The following is a 25046-nucleotide window of genomic DNA, read 5'->3' on the forward strand; positions in this document are numbered from 1 at the left end:
TATAAGCTCTTACTTAACATAGAACAATAACTGAGAGATTGGTACATGACCACCAAAAAGCAAGGTAGTCAGATGATTGAAAAGTTGTTGTGTTACAGGATTATTTTTAGCAGAAGATAGAGGAGTGATGGGTTATAAACAGCAAAAAGGAACCTGAAATAATAATGAGTAACCAGTATTAGATTATAATGAGGGAGCAAAGTAGTTTCCACTCAAGAGGGATCTAGAGGTAATAAAATTCTTAGGGTAGCTCCAAATGTGAAACGAGTGCAAGAATAACTGAAAAGGCTGAAGACCTAAGATAATTTTTTCTTATAGGACAAATTCTACAGGGCACAATGGAAAGGTGTGGAAGAGAAAAAGCACTGAAAGATCATGAGGTCAAACACAGAGCATTACTTGGATGAAAGTTTAAAATAAAAGAAAGGGGGATCCCTGGGTGGCGCAGCGGTTTGGCGCCTGCCTTTGGCCCAGGGCACGATCCTGGAGACCCGGGATCGAATCCCACATCGGGCTCCCGGTGCATGGAGCCTGCTTCTCCCTCTGCCTGTGTCTCTGCCTCTCTCTCTCTGTGACTATCATAGATAAATTAAAAAATAAATAAATAAATAAATAAAATAAAATAAAAGAAAGGACTACGACAGCGGCCAGTATGTATTTGGGTTCATGATCAAGGATGACAGAAATATGGAATGTGGTGGAATTAAGGAATGTGAGAGAAACTAAAAATAGTTCAGATATAATATCTTATTATAACCCTTTGTGGTAGATAAAAGCATGACTGAGAAACTATATAATTTTCTCAAGGATGTGCAGATATTAAAGGTAGGAGTAATGAAAAAAAAATAAAGGTAGAAGTAATGATTTTTACTCGGTTCCACCTAGATCTAAACTCTATACTTTCATCATTAAGTGCAAGAGATGCTTATGATTCCAGATGTTTATAGGCTGAGACCTCAGTTAGGTGAGGAAGGCCTGACTAGCAGATGAGAATCTCTGCATGGATTATGTTGGAGACCCCCACCCGACACACACACACCCAAAGGAATCCAAGCCCTAATATACTAGAAAAGAGTAGTTCTTTTCTTAGACTTTTTTGTCTTGGTAGAAATCACAACAGTACCTAAAGGGCAGAAGAGTTTTTTTTAACGGAGCTGGTTGTGACATAGATTGGCGGCTTGGAACATTAATCCCAGAGAGAAGCCACAAGTCACTGGTTCTCAAGAAAGACCCTCAGTCACCCTGTGGCATCAAACTAATTCTAAAGATACAGAAATATGTGCTTTGATTTTTTAGTTAATTGAAAAAAATGAAAAATTAAAATTTCACTTTGTGTGTTATTAACACTATTTTTGTATTCTCTGTTTTGGTGTTTAATTTGTACATCCATTAGAAGTTGCCAAGGGCTTAGATAAAAATCAGATTAATCACTTTTCCTGCATCTAGCATCTTTGTTTTGGGAAAAAAAATGTGAGATTATTGGTAGAAATATTTGGTCTGTGATCACTGTCATGTCGTCTGAATAATTCCTCTCATATATAAAATCATTACATTGTTGAACATAGATTGTGTACACCCACACACATAAAACTTCAAAATGCAACTAGTCATAGTACCATTTAGAACAGATCATTTCTATCTTCTTTAAGAACAAAATAAGAGTTGAGACAAGTACTCTGGCTTCTCTTTATCTGGTCAATGGCAAAAGGGCAAACCCTGGGACACTGTTTCATCATATTAATTTTTAAAGTCCAATTAAAGGTAACATCTACAATCTTCCTTCTGTTGTGTTTGCCAAATATTTTTAAACATTAAACAAGGTGCTGATTGCAAGAGAAGAGGAAAGCTCTTGCTGCTAGGGCTCTGCCAGTGATAAAATCTTTGTCCCTGGAGACTTTGGTAAACATTCAGTCACATGAAACAATGTATATTACACAAAAGCTCACTCTATTCTAAGGGCTTTTTAATCCAAATATAGCCTGATATTATTATTAGCTCTGATTTCATTGCTTCCTATAAGAGCATAGGTATCAGATTCTAAAATAAAAATATTAAATAAAAAACTTAGAACGGTCTAAACCTGAAGAAAACTGCCTTAACGAAAATTGGTACATATTCCTTTTTTAAAGATATTATTTATTTATTCATGAGAGACACAGAGAAAGAGGCAGAGACATCAGCGTGGGGAGCCTGATGGGGCACTCAATCCCAAGACCCCAGGATCATGACCTGAGCCAAAGGCAGATGCTCAACCACTGAGCCACCCAGGTGTCCCTTGTTACATATTCTTAACTATTCAGAAATTTGTATATCTTCATAATTTAATTCTAGGAATAAGAGCTCTGTATATTTGGGCAGACTCTCGGGTTCAGGTAGGGAAGATATGGATTCTATCATACCCACATGTACTTCCTACTACTCTCCTTATCTATATCACTTGGGGCTCTTCTGGTTAGAAGTGGCCAAAACTATCTCGAATTGCTTAGCAAAATGAGAAATTTACTAAAATCATACTGGGGTATCTATGAGTACAAGAAAAAATTGTATAAAAATGAAGGACAAAGACACAGAACTTTTTACAGATTTTTTTCTCATATCCCATCTATCTTTATGGGCCAGCTTAATCCTCTATATCACTGTGGTCTGGCTTTTCCCACATAAAGAAAGAGGTGGCTACCTAGACCTAGGAATTTATACATTTCACAGCTTTAATTTTAGTCTTTCAGTCCCAAATCCAAAATTCTTTTTTTTTTTTTTTCCAAATCCAAAATTCTTAGGAAGATTTTCACTGGCCCAACTAATGAGCCATGTGTCTATTTCTGGGCCTATTCACTCTGCCTACATAGGTAGGGACCTATGTCTAGCTTGGACAAATAGCTAAGTATCTCTGAAGTGCACACTTGGGACCAAGAGATGTGCTGAACATTAGAATGGAAAGAGAAAGTTCCAGAAAAGATATGCTAGACACACTATGCCATAAATGTTCCCTACTCTGAAAAATTCTCTTCCTAAGTTTAAATATTAAGTTTTACTAATGTCACTATGCATTTTTTTCTCTTGAACCAAAAACAGTAATCATATGGAAGACAACTGATTTAATTTTGTTTGGCAGTTCTACCAGCTTATACTTTTGTAGGCAATGCTATAATTTCTAGGTTTAAGTATTTATATCCTACCTTGTTCCAGAAATAATTTAAGACAGCTTGAAAAAGAAATACATTACATGATACCAGAACATAAATTAAATGTGAAACAAAAGGGAAAAACAGGGCAGAGACAGAATGAAATAATAAATAATGTATTCTATAATGCAGGGATACACATTCACTAGGTAGGCCACAAAGTTTTCCAGTAACTTTTCTAATCACTGGCTAAGTTTTCTAATAACTTTGTCATTACATAACTCATAATGCACTTTAGGTAGTAAACCAATTGCTTAAGAAGCATAGAATGCACACCTAGAAATGTAAACACGTGCTTCATAAATGACCAAGCTTTCAAAAAAGCTTCTGCTAAAAAATCGTTACTTAGCCTGAATTATATTCTCTATGCCACAGTTCATTTATTAGGGACAAAGGATGAAGAGTAACAACGTTAGGGAGGAGGCAAAGTGGGCGAGTTCCTACTTTTGAAGTGTTCTAGGATATAAATTTGAGCAGAAGTCTGAGCAAATGGTACCTACTTAAGAACATCTGAGAGAACATTCAGGTGGAGGAAACAGTAAGCATTAAGCCCAGAAAATGGAGCATACTTAGCATGTTCAAGGAAAAGCAAGGAGGCCAGTGTGTCAGAGCAGAATCAGTGAGGGGTAAAGTAGAGGGCAATGAGAGGCAGGACAAGACTACAAAGGGCACTGTATGTCATGGTGAAGACAGGATGCTGTTCCAAGTGAAAAGGCAAATTATTAGAGGGTTCTGAGCAGAGAAGTTATATGATCTGACTGGTTTTAAAAAGAGGACTCTGTGCAGAGAACAGACTTTGAGGAGGTAAAAATGGAAACAGACAGATAGTTAAGAGGCTATTAGAGATGTCTAGATACGAGAACAAAGTATCTTGGACTAAGGGGGAACACTAGAGGCAAAAAATAAATAAATAACAGTGGTCATATTTGGGATATATTTTGGAAGTAAACCTGACAAGTTTTGCTGATGGACTGAATGTAGAGTGAGAGAAGACTGGCAGTTCAAGAACAGTCTCCTAAAGTTGATGGCGATAAGCTTGGTTACTAGACACTTCTGCTAAAGTTATTTATCTTGACACAGCAAGAGATAAAAGATGCTTAACTGTAAAACAGGGAAATAAATATTGTATAACTTGAAAACCCCTCACTTTCCTTTATGGCCTCAACTGTTCATGTACAACAATATAACTATTAATCACTGCAGACAACGGTACAATTTAAAAATGGCCTTCTGTTAGTTTTACAGAATGCCTGGTCATGCCCTAATGTTGCCTCTTCTTGAAAAGACCTTTAGTGCAAAGAGAGGGGTGAGCCCACAATACCAAATCTTCTAAGTTGATGAAACTAGAGACCTTCTGAGCAGGTCACCTACTTTGAATTTGACATGCATTGGTATTCTTTAATAACAGACAGTAAAAGAGGAGCAAAGCTGTGAAGGGAAGTAGTATGGAAAGGGTTAATGAAATCCTCATTTTCCAAAATGGTTCATGGTTGGATGCATTTTGTAATTCGGAAATGAAGGGGAGCTAGGAAGAAAGGGGGGTAAGGAAAGCATGTAAATTGGGTTTATCTAGAACCATCAATAGTATTATCTAAAATCTGTCATTTGATTAAGATGTTTTTCTAAGAATTTCATATTGCAGACAAACAAAAGCTCTGAGAATTTGTTATCAGAAGACCTGCCCTACAAGAAATGTTGAGAGAGGTTTTCAAGCTAAAGGAGAATACCAGATCTATACAAAGAATGAAGAGCACTGGAAATGAAAACTGTGTGGGTAAATATAAAACATATTTTTCTTTCATATCTTAATTTCTTTAAACACTGTACAGTTGGCTTATAAGGGAATGAAAATTTAAATTATGATACCCAAAACAAGAAGAATGGTGAGGAAAGTAGAATTATGTGATATAGTATAATATTCTATGATGGCAGACTGTGATAACCTAAAATTGAATATTATAAACCTGAGTAAACACTGAAAGTAATAATACAGAATATGTGACTAATAAACCAGTAGTATATATTAAAAAACTATTAATTCATTCAAAAGTAAGCAGGAAAGGAGGCAAAAAGAACAAAGAAAGGATGAACAGAAAACAAGGGGTGCATGAGTGGCTCAGTTGGGTAAATGTCTAACTTTGGCCTGGGGCATGCTCTCATGGTCCTGGGATCAAGCAACATGGCAGGCTCCCTGCTCAGTGGGGAGTCTGGTTCTCCCTCTCCTCTGCTTCATCCACCCCTGCTTGTGTTCTCTCTCTCAAATAAATGAATAAAATCTTTAAAAAAAAAATAACAAGATGGTAGGCTTAACCCAAAGCACATTAAAAGTTAAATGTAAGTGGCCAAAACATTTCCATTAAAAGTAAGAAACTGTCAGACAATAAAAAATGAGAATCAATATTTATAAGGGCACACATTAAATATAAAATACAGAAAGGTTAAAAGTAAAAGAACAAAAAAAATGCAAACATTAAGCATAAGAAAGCTAAAGTTGCTATATTTAGATCAGACAAAATCAAGTTCAGAACAAGGATATTATCAGACATAAGACATCGCATAATGATAAAAAAAAAGGTCAGTTTAGCGAGATGACATAATAGTAAATGTGTATCCATCTCATAACAAAAACTTCAAATGCTGACAGAAATAAAAGAAGATATACATAAATCCTACAACCATAATTAGAAAATTTAATATCCCCTTCCTAGTAGTTGATAAAAAATTAAAAAGTATAGATTAGAAGAACTAGAGCACACAATCCTAAAATTTGTATAGAACTTAAGACCCCAAAGAGCCAAAGCAATCTTGAAAAGACAAAACTACAGGAGTCACAATTTCCGACTTCAAGTTATATTACAAAGGTAAAGTAATCAGTACAGTATGGTACTGATACAAAAACAGACATATATATCAATGGAACAGAATAGAAAACCCAGAAATGTCAATTCACAATTATACAGTCAATTAATCTTCAACAAAGCAGGCAAGAGTATGCAACAGGAAAAAGACAGTCTCTTCAACAAATGGTGTTGGGAAAACAGGACAGCATCATGCAAAAGAATGAAACTGGACAATTTTCATTCACCATATGAAAAAATAAACTTTCAATGAGTTAAAGACCTAAATGTGAGACCTGGACTCTTGATTTCAGCTCAGGTCATGACCTCAGGGTTGTGAGATGGAGCTCTGTATCAGGCTCTGTGCTGGGTGTGGAGCCTGCTTAAGAGGGATCTCTCCCTCCCCCAACACCCTCTCTTCCTGCTCACTTACCTCTCTCTTAAAAACAACCCCCCCGCCCCCAAAAAAAAAAACTAAACTAAACACAACTTAAATGTCAGAAATGAAGGAGCTGGCTAAAGACTTCTATATAACAAAATGCTGTATTTTTAAAAAATGCGGCAGCTTTACAGGTACTAATATGGCATGATCTGAGATGTCTTGTGAAGTTATAAAAGCAAAGTGCATAACAATATATAAAGGATACTATCATAAGTGTACACATGTGCTTATTAAAGAATCTATGCATATGTTATGTATTTTTATACATTCCCGTATACATAAAACATCTCTGTAAAAACAGACCAGAAGCTGGTGATAGTGGTTGCTTCTGGAGAAGAGACCTATGTGGTTTAGATATAAAAGTAGTATTACATTTCAGTAAATACTCTTTTTCGCTTTAGAATACAAACATTCCTTATTTAAAAAAAATATTTTAAGCATAAAAAATAAAGGTAACAAACATCATAAAATAATAAGTATGGATAATAAAACAAAAAGGCCTGAAGTCGAAGTCCTTGCTAGGTTATATAGACAGCTTGGCTTTCTATACATGCAGTCTCCTTTGAGGCTGCAGGCCCTTGTTTATCTAGATAGGACAGCCAAGAAACAAAGAGCTTCTGTGGCCTTTTTCTCTGTACCCTTACAGTTACGTCTAAAGCAAACATGGCAGGAGTCCTTTGCTATATACCTAAAGGGATTAAAAAGGTACAGATGGACAAGCTCACAGGAATCCCCATTTATTGCTAAAGTAGCCCAAACTCAGGTATCTTTTTTTTGAGAGTGCAGATTCCATCTAAGCTACCGTGTATTCTTTGCTCTTTATCTATGATGGATAAAAAAAAGAAATGGTGCAGTAATTGCTTCATGACCACATACATACACAGGGTAGTCACAAAAGCTAGCAGTCAGAAATTGCTATTGTGGTGTTTTCCCGGTGTCAAGAACCCAGGGAAAGGCATTTTCAGGAAGCAAAATAAAAATATTTACCTTTCCTTGTATAAAATATTTAATTCTTCAGATTTTAAAATTAAAGTTACCCTCTATGTTCAGAACTACAGAACAGTATGACTCTATTTATAGCTCTAGAATTTTATCTTCTAGAATAATTTTTCCTCTCTGATTTTATTACTTCCTTCTGGAAAACAGTATATTTTTTGGATGTGATTTAAATGTCTTTTCTATTTTAATAAATAGAATTTTAAATTCTATCACTATTAGGTGAAATTTTATAAAAAGCGTATTTTATAAAGGGCTGTAAAAACTGACTTCCTATTTAAACAGATATTTGTATAAAGCATCTGCCTTGTCTTACTAAAATCACTTACAAAATAATCCTTGTTTGATTCATTAGTTCTAACAGTACCATTAATATAGAAAAAGTGATGTGACAGAAGTTAGTATTTAGAATTTATCTTATGAATTCTTAAGTATTTCATGAAGTACTCCATTTAAATGTCCATTGATTTCCTTTACCCATGGGTAAACTATTATAAGAGTATAATAGTTTTTTGCTATTGCTTTGCTATTGCTCAGGCAAAGCAGTAATTAGTTCCTTTAGGCATGTAAATAAGCATTACAGTAGTAGAGAATAAAAGCAGATATGCATCCATGTATCATTTCTTGAAACATGGAGATGGGTTGATATTTAGCTCAAAGTACACAAAACCTCACTTGAATTAGTTTGAAATTTGGGAGAAGATAAATCTGCAGCTAGGGAAAACTAACCCGTACTTTTAAATCAATCAAGAAAATTCTTCAGTTTACTTCCAGACAATAGTAACTATCTAGCCAAAAAAGTGATAACTTTTCTTTTCTATCTTTAGTGTCAAAGCTAAAGAGAAAATTTAGTTTAGTGGATTTGTAAAACACTATATATAATTTAGGTTGTCTTTTGCTTGTTTATCATTTATTTATTTTGCCTAAGTGTATAAGAAATGGGGAAATGAGTGAATGAGGCAAGACCTAAAAATGCCTAATGTCAATGGTAACAAAATTCCACCTCATTGAGTTATAGTTAAAATAATTAAGTCAAATATTCCTCATATGATATGAAAATGTCAGTGGGGAAACATACATGACTAAGCTCAAACATACTCCTTCATCTGAAAATTGTGTATCTTCCTCTCTCTAGAGCTTTCTCACATAGAAAAATAGTATGAGTCCCAAAGGTGGAATGTTTAGTAAGAACCCAGGAGAAAAGAATTACCAATACTCTGAGTAGAAAGACATTCTTTAGACACTACTTTCTTCAACTACTAAAAACAACAAAAAACAACTACAAAAAAAAAACAACAACCCTCTACTGCTTTAATAAAGGACATTGATCCATTCAAATTATAAAACACGTACGATACTTTATGTTGCTCACAAATATGTAAACATGTAGTGGGAATATAAAAACATGTAAGAATGAAAACATTGGATTTGGAAAACACTAAAGAAGGAGGGAGGGAAGAGAATGAGATAGGAGAGGAACAGTAGGAACTGTAATTGTATTTATGCTTAATTGGAGGAGAAAGATCAGCAGCAGGAAATCAGGCATAGTGCTAATACTTCACAAAGCTCGGATTAAGTCCATAGGTGTTCATTATATTTTTCTCTATTCTCATCTATATATTTAAAATATTTCACAATAAAATAAATAAAATACCATTTACAATAGCAACAAAAACACATATGCTACAAATAGAGCAAAAATATATAAAAGATTTATGAAAAAATTTCTAAGACTTTATTAAAAGACAGTAAGAAAGATAAATAAATGGAGAAATAATACATATTTATGGAAAGATGCTATATTTTAAAGAAAGCAGTTCTCCCCCAAATTAATCTATAAATTTAAAATTTTTAATAGACTTTTCCTTGAATTTGACAAGTGATCATAAAATACATATGGAAAAGCAAAGATGGCCATTATACTCATGAAGAAGGACAAGTTGAGGGATCTGTTCTACTGAAAATGTTCTTCTAATACCAATACTTATTTAAGCCAAGATAAAGACAGTGGCAGTAGCACAGGGAACAACGAAAAAAGAAAGAAAACAGTAACAGACCTATCTATTATGAAAACTTCATTTACAACACAGCTGGCAGTAATGATCAATGAGGAGAGGTTAATCAGTCCCATGGTGGGGCAGTTGGGTTTCAATATGGAAAAAGATGAAATTGCTTCCTTATTTCTCACTATATAGTGAATCACTTCCAGGTGGATTATAGTCCTAAATGTGAGAGACAAACTATTAAAGCTTTAAAAGAAATATGAAACAAAAGTTTTATAACAGTATAGCAGGGAAGGATTTCAACAAAAAACAAAAAGCATATTGAAAAAAAAAAGATTGACGATTGAATCACATTAAAATTACAAACATTTGTAAAACAAAGCACAGTAAAAAAAAAACTTTCAAAGATAAGCCACAACCTAAGAAAAGATGTTTGCAATATATACATACATCCAATAAAGGATTCATATCCTGTATATTTAAATAACTCCCCAAATCAATACAAAATGATAAACATATAGAAAAGGTGGCAAAAGAGAAGAGCTCTTCAGAGAACAAAAAGCACAAATGGCTCATAAACATATGATGGTCTTATTATTATGAGGTAACTCCAAAATAAAACCAAAAATACATTTCAGACCAATAAGACCCATAAAATATTGACAATATTTAAAAAATCCTAACAAATCTAAATTTTGTCAGAATGGGAAACAAGAGGAATTCATGAGTACTGTTAAAGCAAAAACCAGTAGAGGCACTTTGGAAAATAAGTTTGGTGTTTCTAATATAGCTAACATACACATATCCTCTGACCCAGTAATTCCACTCCGAGGTGAACACAGCCTAGAAAATACAGCTTAGATGTGTGTGTGTGTGTGTGTGTGTGTACATCAGATACACACACACAAATTTTCTTAGTAGCATTGTTTCTAAAGGCATAAACCATAAAAGAACCTCATTTTCCACCAATAGTGAAATGGATAAATGTTACAGAGCAATGGAAATGAAAAGGAAACTGGAGTTTACATTCATCATGACTGAAATTTACAAACATAATTGTATACTAAAGAAGGAAGCACAGAATACACACAGGATGGTTCCATGCATATCAGTTTCACAATCAAGCAAAACTGAAGACTCTCTCATTTCGGAATCCACACATAGTTGGAAAACACAAAGAAAAGCAATAGCTGCTTTACAACAAAATTCAGGGTGGCAGTTAAGTCTGAGGAAAGCAAAGGTGATGACACGTATGTGCTTTTAAAATACTGGTGTGTCCAGAAATCAGCTGCAATTCTATACACTAACAATGAGACAGAAGAAAGAGATATTAAGGAATCAATCCCATTTACAATTGCACCAAAATCATAAGATACCTAGAAATAAGCCTAAACAAAGATCTATACTCTAAAAACTTCAGGACACTAATGAAAGAAATTTAGGAAGACACAAAGAAAAATATTCCATGCTCATGGATTGGAAGAACAAATATTGTTAAAATGTTTATGCTACCCAGAGCCTTCTACACATTCAATGCAATCCCTACAAAATACCATCAACATTTTTCATAGAGCTGGAACAAACAATCCTAAAATTTGTATGGAACCAGAGAAGACCCCAAATAGCCAGAGGAATATTGAAAAAGAAAACCAAAGCTGGTGGCATCACAATTCTGAAGCTATATTACAAAGCTGTAATCATCAAGACAGGAAGATACTGCTACAAAAACAGACACATAGATCAATGGAACAGAACAGCGAATCCAGAAATGGACCTTCAACTCTGTGGTCAACTAATCTTTGACAAAGCAGGAAAAAATATACAATGGAAAAAAGACACTCTCTTCAACAAATGGTGTTGGGAAAATTGGACAGCCACGTGTAGAAGAATGAAAATGGATGATTTTCTTACACTATACACAAAGATAAACTCAAAATGGATGAAAGATCTAAATGTGAGACAGGAATCCATCAAAATCCTAGAGGAGAACACAGGCAGCAACCTCTTCTACCTCAGCTGCAGCAACTTCTTGCTAGACATGTCTCCAAAGGCAGGAGAAACAAAAGCAAAAGTGAACTACTGGGACTTCATCATAGTTAACAAAACTAAAAGGCAACCTTAGGAATGGGAGAAGATAATTAGCAAATCAGATGAAGAGATCCAAGATCTATAAAGAACTTATCAAACTCAACACCCAAAAAATAAATAATCCAGTCAAGAAATGGGCAGAAGACATTAACAGACATTTCTCCAAATAAGACATACAAATGTCCAATAGACACATGAAAAAAAAAATGCTCAACATCACCTAGCATCAGGGAAATACAAATCAACCCAAAATGAGATACCATCTCACACTCGTCAGAATGGCTAAAATTAACAGGTCAGGAAACAACAGATGTTGGCCAGGATGTGGAGAAAGTGGAACCCTCTCCTCTTATACTGTTGGTGGAAATGCAAGCTGGTACAGCCACTCTGGAAAACAATATGGAGGTTCCTGAAGAAGCTAAAAATAGAGCTACCCTACAGTCCAACAATTGCACTACTAGGTATTTGCCCAAAGGATACCAAAATAGTGATTCAAAGAGGCATATCCACCCCTATTTTTATAGCAGCAATGTCTACAACAGCCAAACTATGGAAAGAGCTCAGATGTCCACTGACAGATGAATGGATAAAGAAGATGTCATATATATAGATACAATGGAATATTACCCAGCCATCAGAAAGGATGAAATCTTAACATTCACATTAACATGGATGGAACTGGAGGGTATTATGCTGAGTGAAATAAGTCAATCAGAGAAAGACAATTATATAGTTTCACTCATATGTGAAATATAAGAAATAATGTAGAGGATCATAGGGGATGAGAGGGAAAACAGGATAGGAAGAAATCAGAAAGGGAGACAAACCATGAGAGACTCTTAACTATAGGAAACAAATTGAGGGTTGCTGGAGGGGAAGTGGCAGGGAGATGGGGTAAATGGGTAATGGGTATTGAGGAGGGCACATGATATGAGGAGCACTAGGTATTATATGCAACTGATGAACTAACAAACTTTATATCTGAAAATAATGATATGTTGGCTAATTAAGTTTAAATAAAAAAATAAGTTGCTGAAAAAAAAAGATACTGATGTGTCCTATTTCTTCAATTGGGAAGTATATACATAGATATTTGTTCAATTACTCTTAGAGCCACATACTCATGTTTATTCTTTTATATGAAAATATATTTTACCATTTTGAAAACAAGTTTTAAAAAAGTCTGATGCTAATAAAGACAACTCAAAGACATTCACCCTAGAAGCTTGTGGTAGCAAAACATTTAAAGGGACTTTAAGTAGGTCATAAATGTCTAAAGAGCCATTGGGAAGAAAGAGCACTAATAAAATAAGAATGTGAGATCATAAAATAGGAAAATATTAAAATGAACATTTGGGTATGAAAAATGGATGTTGTAATTTCAAATTCCATTTATATAAGTACATAGGTCACTAGACAAAGCTAATGAGAGAATTAGTGAATTGCAAAATAAGGGGAAAGAAATCTCCCAAAGCACAGTAAGAGAAATAAAAAGATGGAGGATATGAATGAGAAGTCAGTAGAAATGGAAGATAAAATACAGAACTCTAACACAATCGGAAGCACCAGGAAAAGAGAATAGAGGCAACAATTGAACAGATAATGGATGAGAATTTTCCAAACATACAGAAAAATACTAATTGCCAGATTACAAAGTCCCACCAAACATCATGTAGGAGTTAAAAAAAAAAAATCACACTCTGACCCACATAATAAAGCCACAGAGCATTAAAAAAATTAGAAAAATGCAAAGGCTACTTTCCAAGAAATACATTATCTACAAAAAAAATACATATATATACATATGTATATGTATATGTCATATATATACATGACAGATTTCTCAGTAGCAACAAAATATCAAACTGTGGAGCCAAGGATAAATGTAAACTCAAAATCTTATCACATAAGAAAGAGTGTGAATAAAAGATATTTTCAGACCTTTAAAACTAAAATTTTATCACCCATAACCTTTGTTGGAAGCTATACTTATGATGTACTCTAACAAGGAGAAAATCAAACCCAAGAGGAAGTGGTGAACAAAGCCAAAAATGAGCAAGGATACCAATGTGGCATGGTAGTGAATATGGATAATTACTAATTGTAAAATAAATAAGAATTATTGTGTTTAAAAATTTGTGTGATGAGACACAGAGCATAGACTCTGAAACCGGACTGAATTTGAATATGAACTAAAGTTCTCCCTAAAACTTAAGTCTAACTTGACTAAAGAATACTTATGACATCAAAGAAATGTGATTGGTATTGTTTTTGTTGACCAACTGTCATCTTTATAAGAAAAACAAGAGAAGAGCAATAGAGGGCTGAAAAGAAAAGAAAACTTAGATTTTTCAGACCAGTTTAACTTTCATTAAAAATCTTAAGCAAGGGCAGCCCCGGTGGCACAGCGGTTTAGCGCTACCTTCAGCCCAGGGTATGATCCTGGAGACCCGGGATTGAGTCCCACGTCGGGCTCCCTGAGTGGAGCCTGCTTCTCCCTTTGCCTCTCTGTGTCTCTCATGAAATAATAAACAAAAATCTTTAAAAAAAAATCTTAAGCAAAAGATACTCAGAAAGATAATCTTCGTACAGCTCAAGAAAATTCTTCATGGATGGTTAGTTTGGATATTCAACCAGAAAATAAATATGTAATGTCTTTGCAAAACTATTTTGCTCTCTTAAAATCATCTTCTGATAGAAATGCTATCAGACAGAAGATAGATAGATAAAAGAATAAAATTGTTTTGGAGATAGCTGGCCCATTACGCCAGGAAGAGAACTAAAACCAGGGGTTGGTAAAGTTTACAAATTTCTTTTAATTGCTTAAGATAACAGGAGCCATAGAACAGAATTAAATCTTGCCTGATTTCTTTGGGTCAGGGCTGAAAACTAGGCAATTCCACTACATTCTTAGTTCTGTAAATATTTAAGTACCTCCTATATGTGCAGGCCTTTAACAATCTGCAGTGACTTTTTATCTAAAATCACCTCCTTCCCACATTTGACAAGCCCTCCAACGCCTTTAGATTCCTAAAAGATGGCCACCAAGCGCAATCCTGCACTTTCTAGATAATTAGCTCAATTTCAAACACGATGGGTCTTTCTTTGGGTTCCACTCAAAAGACTTCATCAAAGGTTTTTGCTTGGCAAGTGATCTTATTCTTTCTCACTAGGTTATCTCCTTTTTATGCACTATTTGTATTTTATTGTTAATAACAACTATTATTATTGCACTTTTTGCACTATTTTTATGCATATTTTTATGCACTATTTGTATTTTATTGTTAATAACAACTGTTATTATTAACTATCCTAAGGCTTTGGTTATTTTACTCCATTCCCACTCTTAAGTATTTTTCTCCTGTCATTTTCGGAAGATTTACTGAAGTCACAGTATTTTCATCACACATTCTTTTAACACATGTATACTGGGCAATTACCCTGTGCCAGGCTCTGTCTTGATCAAACCATTTTAAGTTTCTACTCAAAACCCTCTCATGGCTTCCCATCACATTCTGAAAAAAGCCCATGTCTTTAGTTGATCTACAAACTCACCTTCCCTCATGCTCCACAATCTCTCCAGCTTTCTGTTACTCTCACTCACTTCACTCTGTATACTGCCCTCATTCTTGCTGTTCCTCTTACAGGTCAGCTATTTTGCCACCTTAGAAATTTGTATTTATTGTTCTATCTGCCTGGATCACTCTTTCCCTGAACATCCACATGATTCTCTCCTTTGATTCTCACTTTACTCAACTGACAGCAAGGAATCCTTTGACCTTACATTAGATTACATTATCAGTCTCAATTTTTTACTCTTCCGCACTAGTACTACATATCCACACTTTGGCGTAATGGTGGCCAGAATGTAGATCCCTGCCCCTAAACTTTAGGCTTGACCACTAATTTGTTTGGGCCATTAGAAAGTCAAGAGACATGGTTCAGCGGACTTAAAATGGCTTGCACTGCTCGGCCTGGTCTCTTGCCCTCCTGTCTTTTGCCATGGATTATAACAGGATTTGGTATTCCACTAGTGCCAGAAAAACAGAGACACATGGAATATACCTGTAACTGAACCACAAACTACAACAAGTCTAGCTTGGATTATATAAACACCAGAAAACTCAGAGAAAATGTCATGTGTTGTGAGTCACTAATTTTAGGTGGTTTCTTATGCACATTCCTCTGAAAATAGCAAATAGAAATAAAAAAATTGCCAACATCCAGATTCCACATTTTTCCATATTTTTAATAGGACTTGAAGTACTATGTATTTTATTACTTCTTTGTGTAATGTCTGTCCTCCTATATATACACACACACACACACACACACACACACACATACACACACACACACACACACACCAATAAAAGCTCCATGAAGGTAGTAGTTTTTGTCCATTCCGTTTCTTGTTATTATTCCTATATAGCAAAATAGGGTCTGGCACAAAGCAGGTGCTCAATAAATGTTTACTGAATGACAAAGTTAATAAGACAAAGTCCCTGAACTCAGCAGGAACTTACATTTTAGTGAGAAAACCAGAGAATTAATAACTTTATAAATCATAATATTTAGATAGCAAGAGTGTCATGAGGAAAATAAAACAGAGAAATGGAATAGAAAATGTTGGAGTACAAGTACCAAGGGCTAGAATAGATGATAAAAAGGTTGCCATGAGGAGGTACTGTATAGGCTGAGTCCTAAATAAAGAGTCCTGCATGCATCTTAGAGAAAGCCATTTAGGCAAAGGAAGCTGAATACGCAAGTATACTAAGGCAGGAGCAATATTTCTGTTCCAACAATCTTCAAGAGAAAGAAACCCTAGAGTGGGAGGAGCTAAAGAAGAAGTAGACAAACAGCTAGGGCTTCAGTGTCTCAGGATAGTCTTTGGATTTCATCCTAATTACAGCCAGAAGCCTTTGGAGAGGTTTATTCAGGAAAATTCTTGTTTTTTAATGTCACTTAGTTTATTGTATCAATTGTAAGGGGCAAGAAGGGAAGTAGGTAGATGAGCATGGTGGTCAGGCCTGGAAGAGAAGTACTGGTAGAGTGGGTGAGGTATCTGGGATATCTTTTGAAGGTAGAACCAGCAGGATTTACTAAGTGAATAGCTTTGGTGTAAGAGAAGAGAAAGAGAAGCATCTGGAGGCTGGGGAGAGAGAAATCAAGGGTGACCACTTGTGGGGTTTGAACAATTTACCAAATAGTAGTTTTGTTAATTGAGTTGAAGATGAGCAGTTATGGGGGAAAAGACATCATGAGTTCCATTTTGTACATTTATTCATCATATTCTCCACACAAGGCACTGCTACACAGACGACTCAGGTATCTGTTCTCAAGATAACTTATACCTTTGTCAGTTGCTAAGTAGAATCAATAGTTTCAGTGCTATCTGGGATACTACTAGACTCCATTTGGACAAATAAATAAATAAATAAAACAGCACATGGCAGATGTTATTAGTATCCTTTCCTTCTAATTAAGAGAATTCTGGCTTATGTGTTTGGCTTAGTCTGGTGGGGAGAGCTATGTGAACAGTTAAAGATACTTGTCTCATATACCAGTTATGTTTTAAAAAGAGGAGGGGTAAGAATGTATATGTGAATCAGCCTGAGTATATTTTCAAAAAATTTCTGGAAGGATAAAAAAGAGACACACCAATGGTTGGTTACCTATTTTGTGGTAGTGGGGCAGGAAGTCATGACAGTGAAATAATGAAGAAGATGTGATAGACAAGGAAGATTTTCACTATTTACAGTTTTGCACTTTGAAGTTTTAAGCTTGAGAATGTAATGGTTATTAAAAACAATTATTAAAAATAATTGTTAAAAAAAATTCTCACCTTCCTAGGTTCCCTCACAACTAGGAGTGATGAGGTGACAATCCTAGCCAATAAAATATAAGTAAAAGTCCCTGAAGAAGTCTTTTCTTTCCTGATAAAGTCTAGCAAGATGAATTTTGTCCTTTGCTATTTCTCCCTTCTTCTTACCTGGGATGGAGATATAATGTCTGCAGGTGGAGTAACCATTTTGACTAAAAAAACAAAGCTGGAAGAATAGGAACTTGCCAGAGGGAACATGGGTCCTTGATGACTTCCTCAAGTAGCCGAACCAGCTCTGAACTGCTGACTTCAGGACTACTTATTTTATGAAAACATACTGGCTTAATCTACTATAGTTTAGATAAAGTTATAACTGATAGAGTCTTAGAATCCACATTAAAGTCTGTACTATAGTGAAAGGAGACAAATGGGGGTCTCACAATGACAGTAAAAGGTGTCATAAGAAACATAATTTCACTAGGGACTTCTAAGTTAACTTCTAAGAACAGAATAATATTAACGAGTAATCCTAATTTCCAAGTATCATAATTATCCATTCTGATAGATGTTTGAATTGCTGGGTTCCTGATATAAGTAATGTTAAGGTGTTTCCCATTGATTTCTTGTCTTATATAAGTTATAGGAAGATACTGTGAAAAGCACAGGGCTGAAGATTTAAAGATAATTCTAGTTCTTGGTCATGTCTAACCACAAATTTTAGGTATAGTTCAAGATTTGGTATAAAAACACTTTGTTAACACTGTAATTTTAAAATATGAGCTACAAAATAGACTTTAAAAAATGACAAACCTTCAAGCCCTATTATTTTAACTAAAAAAGAGTTTATGATGATAATAATATATTTTAAGATGGTGATATTTTAAGAATTAAGCTCACAATATGAATTATTCCTATGTTCATGTTTCATTTACTGCTTTTAATTTCTTTTATAGGATGCTATCTTCTTAATGCACTTATAAGAGAAAAAGACATCTATGTTAAAGACATCTTTTCAACCATACTTTGCCCTGGATGAGGTATGTCATTCAGCGTAACATATATTTTGGCCCTCGTATTTATAACACCACAGGTAGAAAAAGAAACATTTTTGAGAAACAGTGTGTGAAATCAAATATTGCAGTGATAACATAGCACATTTCATTCCAACTAAAAATAGAAATAAATTTTATTTCAAAGATTCTGCCTTCTTTCTAAATTAGACTATCTCCTGGCCAGAATATTGTAAATACTTTAAAAAACTGAATTGATGGACATTTTTTTCAAATATTTAGATAAGAAAGAAAAGTAGGATTCCTGCTCTGAAAGTATTCTTACTTATATGTTGATCTTACCTATTAAGACTCATCTGTGAAATTAATATCCATGAAACTGACCAGATAATGGCAACAAGTTTGAAGTAAGCAAAAACTCTCGCTTACCCAGGAGCATTTATTACTTCTGTGCTGCTAGTTAGGAGCCATGTCAAATGGTTACCAAGTGACCGAATATTCTGGAGAGAATTTCTACACAGTTTTAAAATTAGTTGTTCTTGGGGAATTCCTGGGTGGCTCAGTGGTTTAGTGCCTGCCTTCGGCCCAGGGCATGATTCTGGAGTCCTGGGATCAAGTCCCACATCAAGATCCCTGCATGGAGCCTGCTTCTCCCTCTGCCTGTGTCTCTGCCTCTCTCTGTCTCTGTGTCTTTTATGAATAAATAAACACTTAAAAAAATTAGTTGTTCTTGGAAGTTAGTAAAAATATGTAGTAAAATCCAGGATGGACTGCAACCTAGGGAATAATTTAATGATACAAAAATTATAATCAACCCAAATCTTATCTCTTACAGGTAAGAAAGCCTAAAGCCTAAATTCAAAACAAAATACTTTAAAGTCTTGATTAAAAATCCCAGAAAATAGTAAAAGTTTATTAACTAAGAAATGAACATTCTCTGAATAGTTCGTTGGGGAAGATTTTTGTTTTGCTGGGGTTTTTTTCTGACCTTTGTGGTTAGGAAGCTTTTTCTGGGCTGATCCAGTCACAGATATAGAGACTGATCAGCATTTGAGAAGAGCAGTACAAAATGCTCTAAGACCATTCAACTGCCATTTTGATGGGACCATTTTTAAGAGAGTTGAGGTATAAGCTTTCATTAAGTGAAGTGAATAGCTGTTGGAAAACAAAAGTGCATATCTATAATTATCATATCTATGCTGGTTGATAATTCCTGAAGAAAATGTCATAAATGGTAATGCAATACACACTATATTCCTAAGTATGTTTGTCATATATTTCATTCTCCCAAGTGCATAGATTCTCATATTTGGTTGTCAAAAGAAATATACAATAATGCTAAGAAAAAAAAAAAAAAAAACAGTACCAACGAAACCTAACAACCTTGCTCCTCTACCTTTCCACAAGACTGTCAGCCCATAACCTCTGGGGCAAAAGCCCATATTTACTATCAGACTCAACTTTTACAGTTCAGCTTCTTGGTTGTTCATAGTTTAAACCCAAAGAATGGGGGGATCCCTGGATGGCGCGGCGGTTTGGCGCCTGCCTTTGGCCCAGGATGCGATCCTGGAGACCCGGGATCGAATCCCACGTCAGGCTCCGGGTGCATGGAGCCTGCTTCTCTCTCTGCCTATGTCTCTGCCTCTCTCTCTCTCTCTCTCTCTCTCTCTCTGTGACTATCATAAATAAATAGAAATAAAAAAAATAAACCCAAAGAATGGTCAATATCCTTAAGATCTGCAGGGAAAGAAGCAATCGGAAAAGGAACCTTAAGTCCCAATTTCACTCACTTCTGTGAGAATATATACAGAGATGCCACGAATTCTGAGTTAGTACTATTTCACTATCTCCAGGGCTTAAGTAATTCCTGAGTAATAAGTGAAAGGATGCAGAAAGGTGCATTAACTCTTTCAAGCCACTTGGGAACTCTGCTGTACTGCTAGTGAGAGGCGCCAAAGTGCGTCTCTGAGTGCATGATTTACTATCTCAAGTCAAGTCACTCAAGCACTGAGGAGAAAAAACTCCACTGCTGTTTATCATTATATACTAGATTTTGCTGTTTTTTAAACTGGGTCTATGAAAGTTATCAGAGTTGATACTTAAACGGAAATATAGATCAAAGAAGTTACTAAGTCTCAGAAAATAATAAAACTATCAGGCAACCATGAAGCTCAAAATTGTATTACCTTGATAATGAAATCTTAGATGTTTGCATGTGAAATGAGACCATTTGTTTAAATCGATTGTGACACTAACTGTTTTAAAAACTGAAGAGGAGATATATCTAACTATATCTATATCAATTTCTATATCTGACATACAGTATAATATAAGAGACATGGAATAAGTACATATTTCATAAAGTATTGAATGCATGGACAAATGTGATTAGAAGATACAGACTGTGAGATCAAATATCCATCTTAAAATTTCAGTGCTTTGGTGGTTAAAACAGTAAGAGAAAAACAACATTGTTTTGCTCTTAGAACCTGTTTCTAATCAACTAAGCTACTCCTATGGGGTCAAATAAAAATGATTAGCTTATTAAAAGCATAGCTTTGCTATTTAATAAGCAAAAATGATTGAAAATTCTGCTCCAGATCCTGATAATGTTAGTGTTTCTAGTTAAGCTTGCAAAATTGCATTCATTATTAGTGTCTAGATTCATTAACAATTCAATTTATAGATATTAATGCTTATAATGCATGCTTCACTTGCCAAAACTTGAAGAGAAATTGTTTCAATTAGCTTTCATGGATCATGAATCCTACCGGCTGGGTATTTTTAGACAAAAGACACAAACACATCCCCAAGCAATGCTAATGCACAGCTGGGACTCGTGTGTAAGGTCACTTGAACTAACAGTTTAAAAGGAAAAACAGTAAATGAGTTTTACCCAGATGAGCAAGACAGGAACAGTCTTCTGTTTCCAACCAAATATTTGAAAGGCACATACACACCTCAAGGAAAATGACAACAGAATTATTTGCTTATGCAATTTCTAGAAGATAAAACTACTAGATAGAAATTGGCAATCTAAACTCAGCAAGCAGTATTCAGCATAGAAGACAATGTGAGGAGTCTCAGTGACACATCTTAAATTGTCCTTTTGTAGAAAAGAAAGGGGATTTCTTAGAAGTCTTAAACTTAACAGAAATGCAAATTTTATCACTTGCATAAAGGTCATGCTCTTGTGGTAGAAGAATAAAAAATAGATGTTCCAGATGATCCTGATGACCATCTAGATTTACAGATAATTATTCATTCTCTACTTCATTTTCCATTGCATACAACTAGCTCAAAGTCATTCTTTATTTTTAGTGGCAAAGGGTACTCTTGAGTAGAAGAGATATTCTTTGGAGGATAGCTACCTCTTCCAAGTACATTTTTCTCATGCAAATCTTCATGCCCATCCTCGCAGTTTTCATTTAATGCAATATTTTAGCATAGTATAGTAAAGCAAAGCATAGCGTTGCATCTCCATCCTCCTTATTTGTAGGTTGGAATTTAGTGGAATATCAAGAGAATTAGGTGATGTTTACCTTGAAACTAAAAGATCATTTGTCTTCCATAAAATGCTGGCCAATGTCACATACTCAAGAATAGGTTGAATAATAATTCTTGGTTGCCTCAAGAATGATTCTTGGTCGCTTCCATTTCTAATTCTTCAAGGATCCCATGAGAGAATCTTTGAAAACTTTAAACTATAAAATCAAAATAAAGTTTGAGGAGACTATAAGATTCCAGAAAGACAATAATATCATAAGAGTACAGTTGAGAAAGAGCATGAAGAACATATAAAGTCTTCAGGAACATCTTAGATGAGAAGTATGAGAAGATGTAAAATACTTCTAAAACTAAACTGAAGTTTAGTTTTGGATTGCATTAAATCTTAGATATTAGTCAGAGGAACAACAATTTCTAGAAAAAATTATTCATTTCATTATTGCTTTGCTAGTGGCAGAACATCTCCCATTGATAACTAGGAGTCCATTATAAGTCAATACAAAAGGTATTTAACAAAACTCAAAAATATCAAGATTAAAATTTTGATTTCTGAAAAAAAGTAAATATGAACAAAAGGAAATCTGATTGCCTCCAGAAGGTAATAAAACTATGTATGAGAATGAATTAAAAGATGATGGGATTAAATGGGGAAAAAAAAGTTAAGAAAAAATGAAAAATTCTATTTTTGATATAATAATTTGAAGAAAGTTCCAAAAGACTAAAAGAAAAAGGACCTGGCTAAAAGCTATATATGCTTGGGACAAAACACAGAATTTAATGATGTAACTTACTGGTTTACTCAGTCAGTATGACTGCAGAGAAATATATAAAGTGTTTCTCACATTGCCAAATTCATGATGACCAAATAACTATAGAAAAACGACAATTTGTTTTTTAAGCCAAGTAAATTCTTTAACAAATAAAATCATCCCCAAAACACACACACACACACACACACACACACACACACACACCCCTCCCTAAAAAGGAATAACAAGGGCCATGGTCACTGATGAAATCATTAGCACCATCACATTACTATTCAGGTCCATAATTCATTCTTTAGTACTACAGTCCATAGGGGCCCAGTTTGCTTTGCTACACTGAAAATAGAGGACAGCGGGGATCCCGGTTACAAGAAGCTTACTTCCCCATTCTTTCCTAAGCTTCCTCCAGCTTCTAAGTGCTCTGATTATTCTTTTGTCTCTCTGTGGCTAACCTATCACTTAAGGTACTTCTCCCTCTCTGCTCCTCCCATACCTCTATAATGGATGTAAAGGTCAGTGACCCCCTCAGGAATAGTAGCATTTTCAGCAAGGGGTGTGGTGAGGTGGTCACGGGATTCCCATTAGGGTTAGCAGGAGCTGAGGTTATATTCTCTCACTGAAAATCTAACCCATGGTTCTTAGAATGCTGAGAACTATACACATAATCTATACTGTCTTTAGAGCCAATATAGTTTAGGTTATAACAAAGAAGGTTTGAAGGGTGACAACATATAGCAATAAATATTACAGGGTATCAGAAGATCGAAATCCAAAGTGGTATATATTAACATTACAGAGCAGCTTGTGAAGGTGGCTAAGTATAGAGATGTGGAGCTAACTAGATCTCATAGTTTTGAGGAAATGTTGGGTAGTAGGGGGAAATAATATTCATATTACTTCACCCATGAGATAAATATCCCAGTGCTTTTCCTATAATGACTTCCTAGAGGTGCAAAAAGAAAATTAGTTTGATACAATATTACACAGAATAATATATTATAATCCCATAAAGGCAAACATATCATCTTACCATTATATGCTCATAGCCACCCTAAAATAATGCTTATCACATAGTGTGCACTCAAATATTTATTGAATTAGAAGAAAAGTTATTCCTCACAATGTGGCCTAAGTTTCTGCTTAAGGAAAAACAAAATAATAGTGGCTCTTTTCAAGGATTGTTTGTGCGAATTAAAAGAAAGCAACCAGTAATGTAAGATGGTAACATGAAGGTAAAGTGAAATCTGGTAAGGGATATACAGCTTTTCTGTAAATCTAAACTTATTCCACATTTAAAAGTTCACTTAAAAAAAGTTGTCAAAGCATTTGCATGAGCATCTGATATGTGGTTGGTATGATCAACAAGTATTTCCTGACCTTCCTCTCTCAAAACCACCCACACACTTAGAATAAATAGTAGGCTAGTGATACTGATCTAGGACACTAACCAGCCAACCAGCTAACCATGGTAGAGATTTGCTGGCCATACCTATTTGATGGTTAGTTCCTAAAATCTGTAATTGCTGTAAATTATTTAGAATATTCCCACTGGATACCACCAAAGGACTCCACCACAAACACCCCTCACTTCTTCTTTTTCACTTTGATATTTATTGTCCTCCCAAGTGATACCCATTGACATTTACTGTCCTTTCTTGGTAATGACTCCCATCTTAACATACAGTCACTAAAGCTATTGCTTACGGAAGAGAAGACTTTGACTTTATTCAAAATTTAACTGGTTCCCAGATGTTTTCATGCCTTAGACCTAGCATTCATGAATAAGATGCCAGCTTAAACTATAAAAATATTCATCCCCTTGAAGTGCAAAAAATGTTTCCATAGACATTTTTCATTTAATGAGGAAATAATTGTCAAATGTCTACATCTACCTATGAGTAGAGTAAGACATTTATTCTTGCAGGTAACAATTCTATTTTAAAAGTCTTTTCAGAAAAAAAAGAATTGGGAATTCTTTCTAGGAAGTAATCCTTTGTTTTTTTTAATATCAGAAAGTTTGAAAAAAAGATTTAACTCGAATGATCAATTTATCTCACTTTGGAAGAATACACAAAACCATTCCTGAAGGGTTGGTAACAAAACAAATGTAAATACAATCATTCTTCCCCTTACTTCTACTAAAAACTGGAAATGTGTTACCATGAAAAAAAATTATTTTTAGGGACACCTGGTTGGCTCAGAGGTTGAGCATCTGCCTTTTGCTCAGGGCATGATCCTGGGTCTGGAGTTTGAGTCCTGCATTAGGCTCCCTGCGAGAAGCCTGCTTCTCCCTCTATGTCTCTGCCTTTCTCTCTGTGTCTCTCATGAATAAATAAAATCTTTAAAAAATTATTTTTAAAAAACATTGTTTCCTTAAAAAGTAACTAAAT

At 34.8% G+C, this 25046-nt stretch overlaps 1 protein-coding gene across 1 annotated transcript in view; it reads left to right on the forward strand.

The window, feature by feature from the left end:
• Positions 1-1845: 1845 nt before the first annotated feature.
• Positions 1846-25046, forward strand: part of LOC112669839 (leucine-rich repeat-containing protein 37A-like) — a 237007-nt gene continuing 213806 nt past the window's right edge. Inside the window, 2 exon segments of the mRNA XM_049114654.1 lie at positions 1846-4956; positions 18326-18409. Of these exon segments, the coding sequence (XP_048970611.1) occupies positions 18405-18409 (5 nt within the window). The 5' untranslated portion in view covers positions 1846-4956; positions 18326-18404.

The sequence above is a fragment of the Canis lupus genome, chromosome 9 (assembly GCF_003254725.2).
Source record: "Canis lupus dingo isolate Sandy chromosome 9, ASM325472v2, whole genome shotgun sequence".
In the NCBI taxonomy this organism is placed as follows: domain Eukaryota; kingdom Metazoa; phylum Chordata; class Mammalia; order Carnivora; family Canidae; genus Canis; species Canis lupus.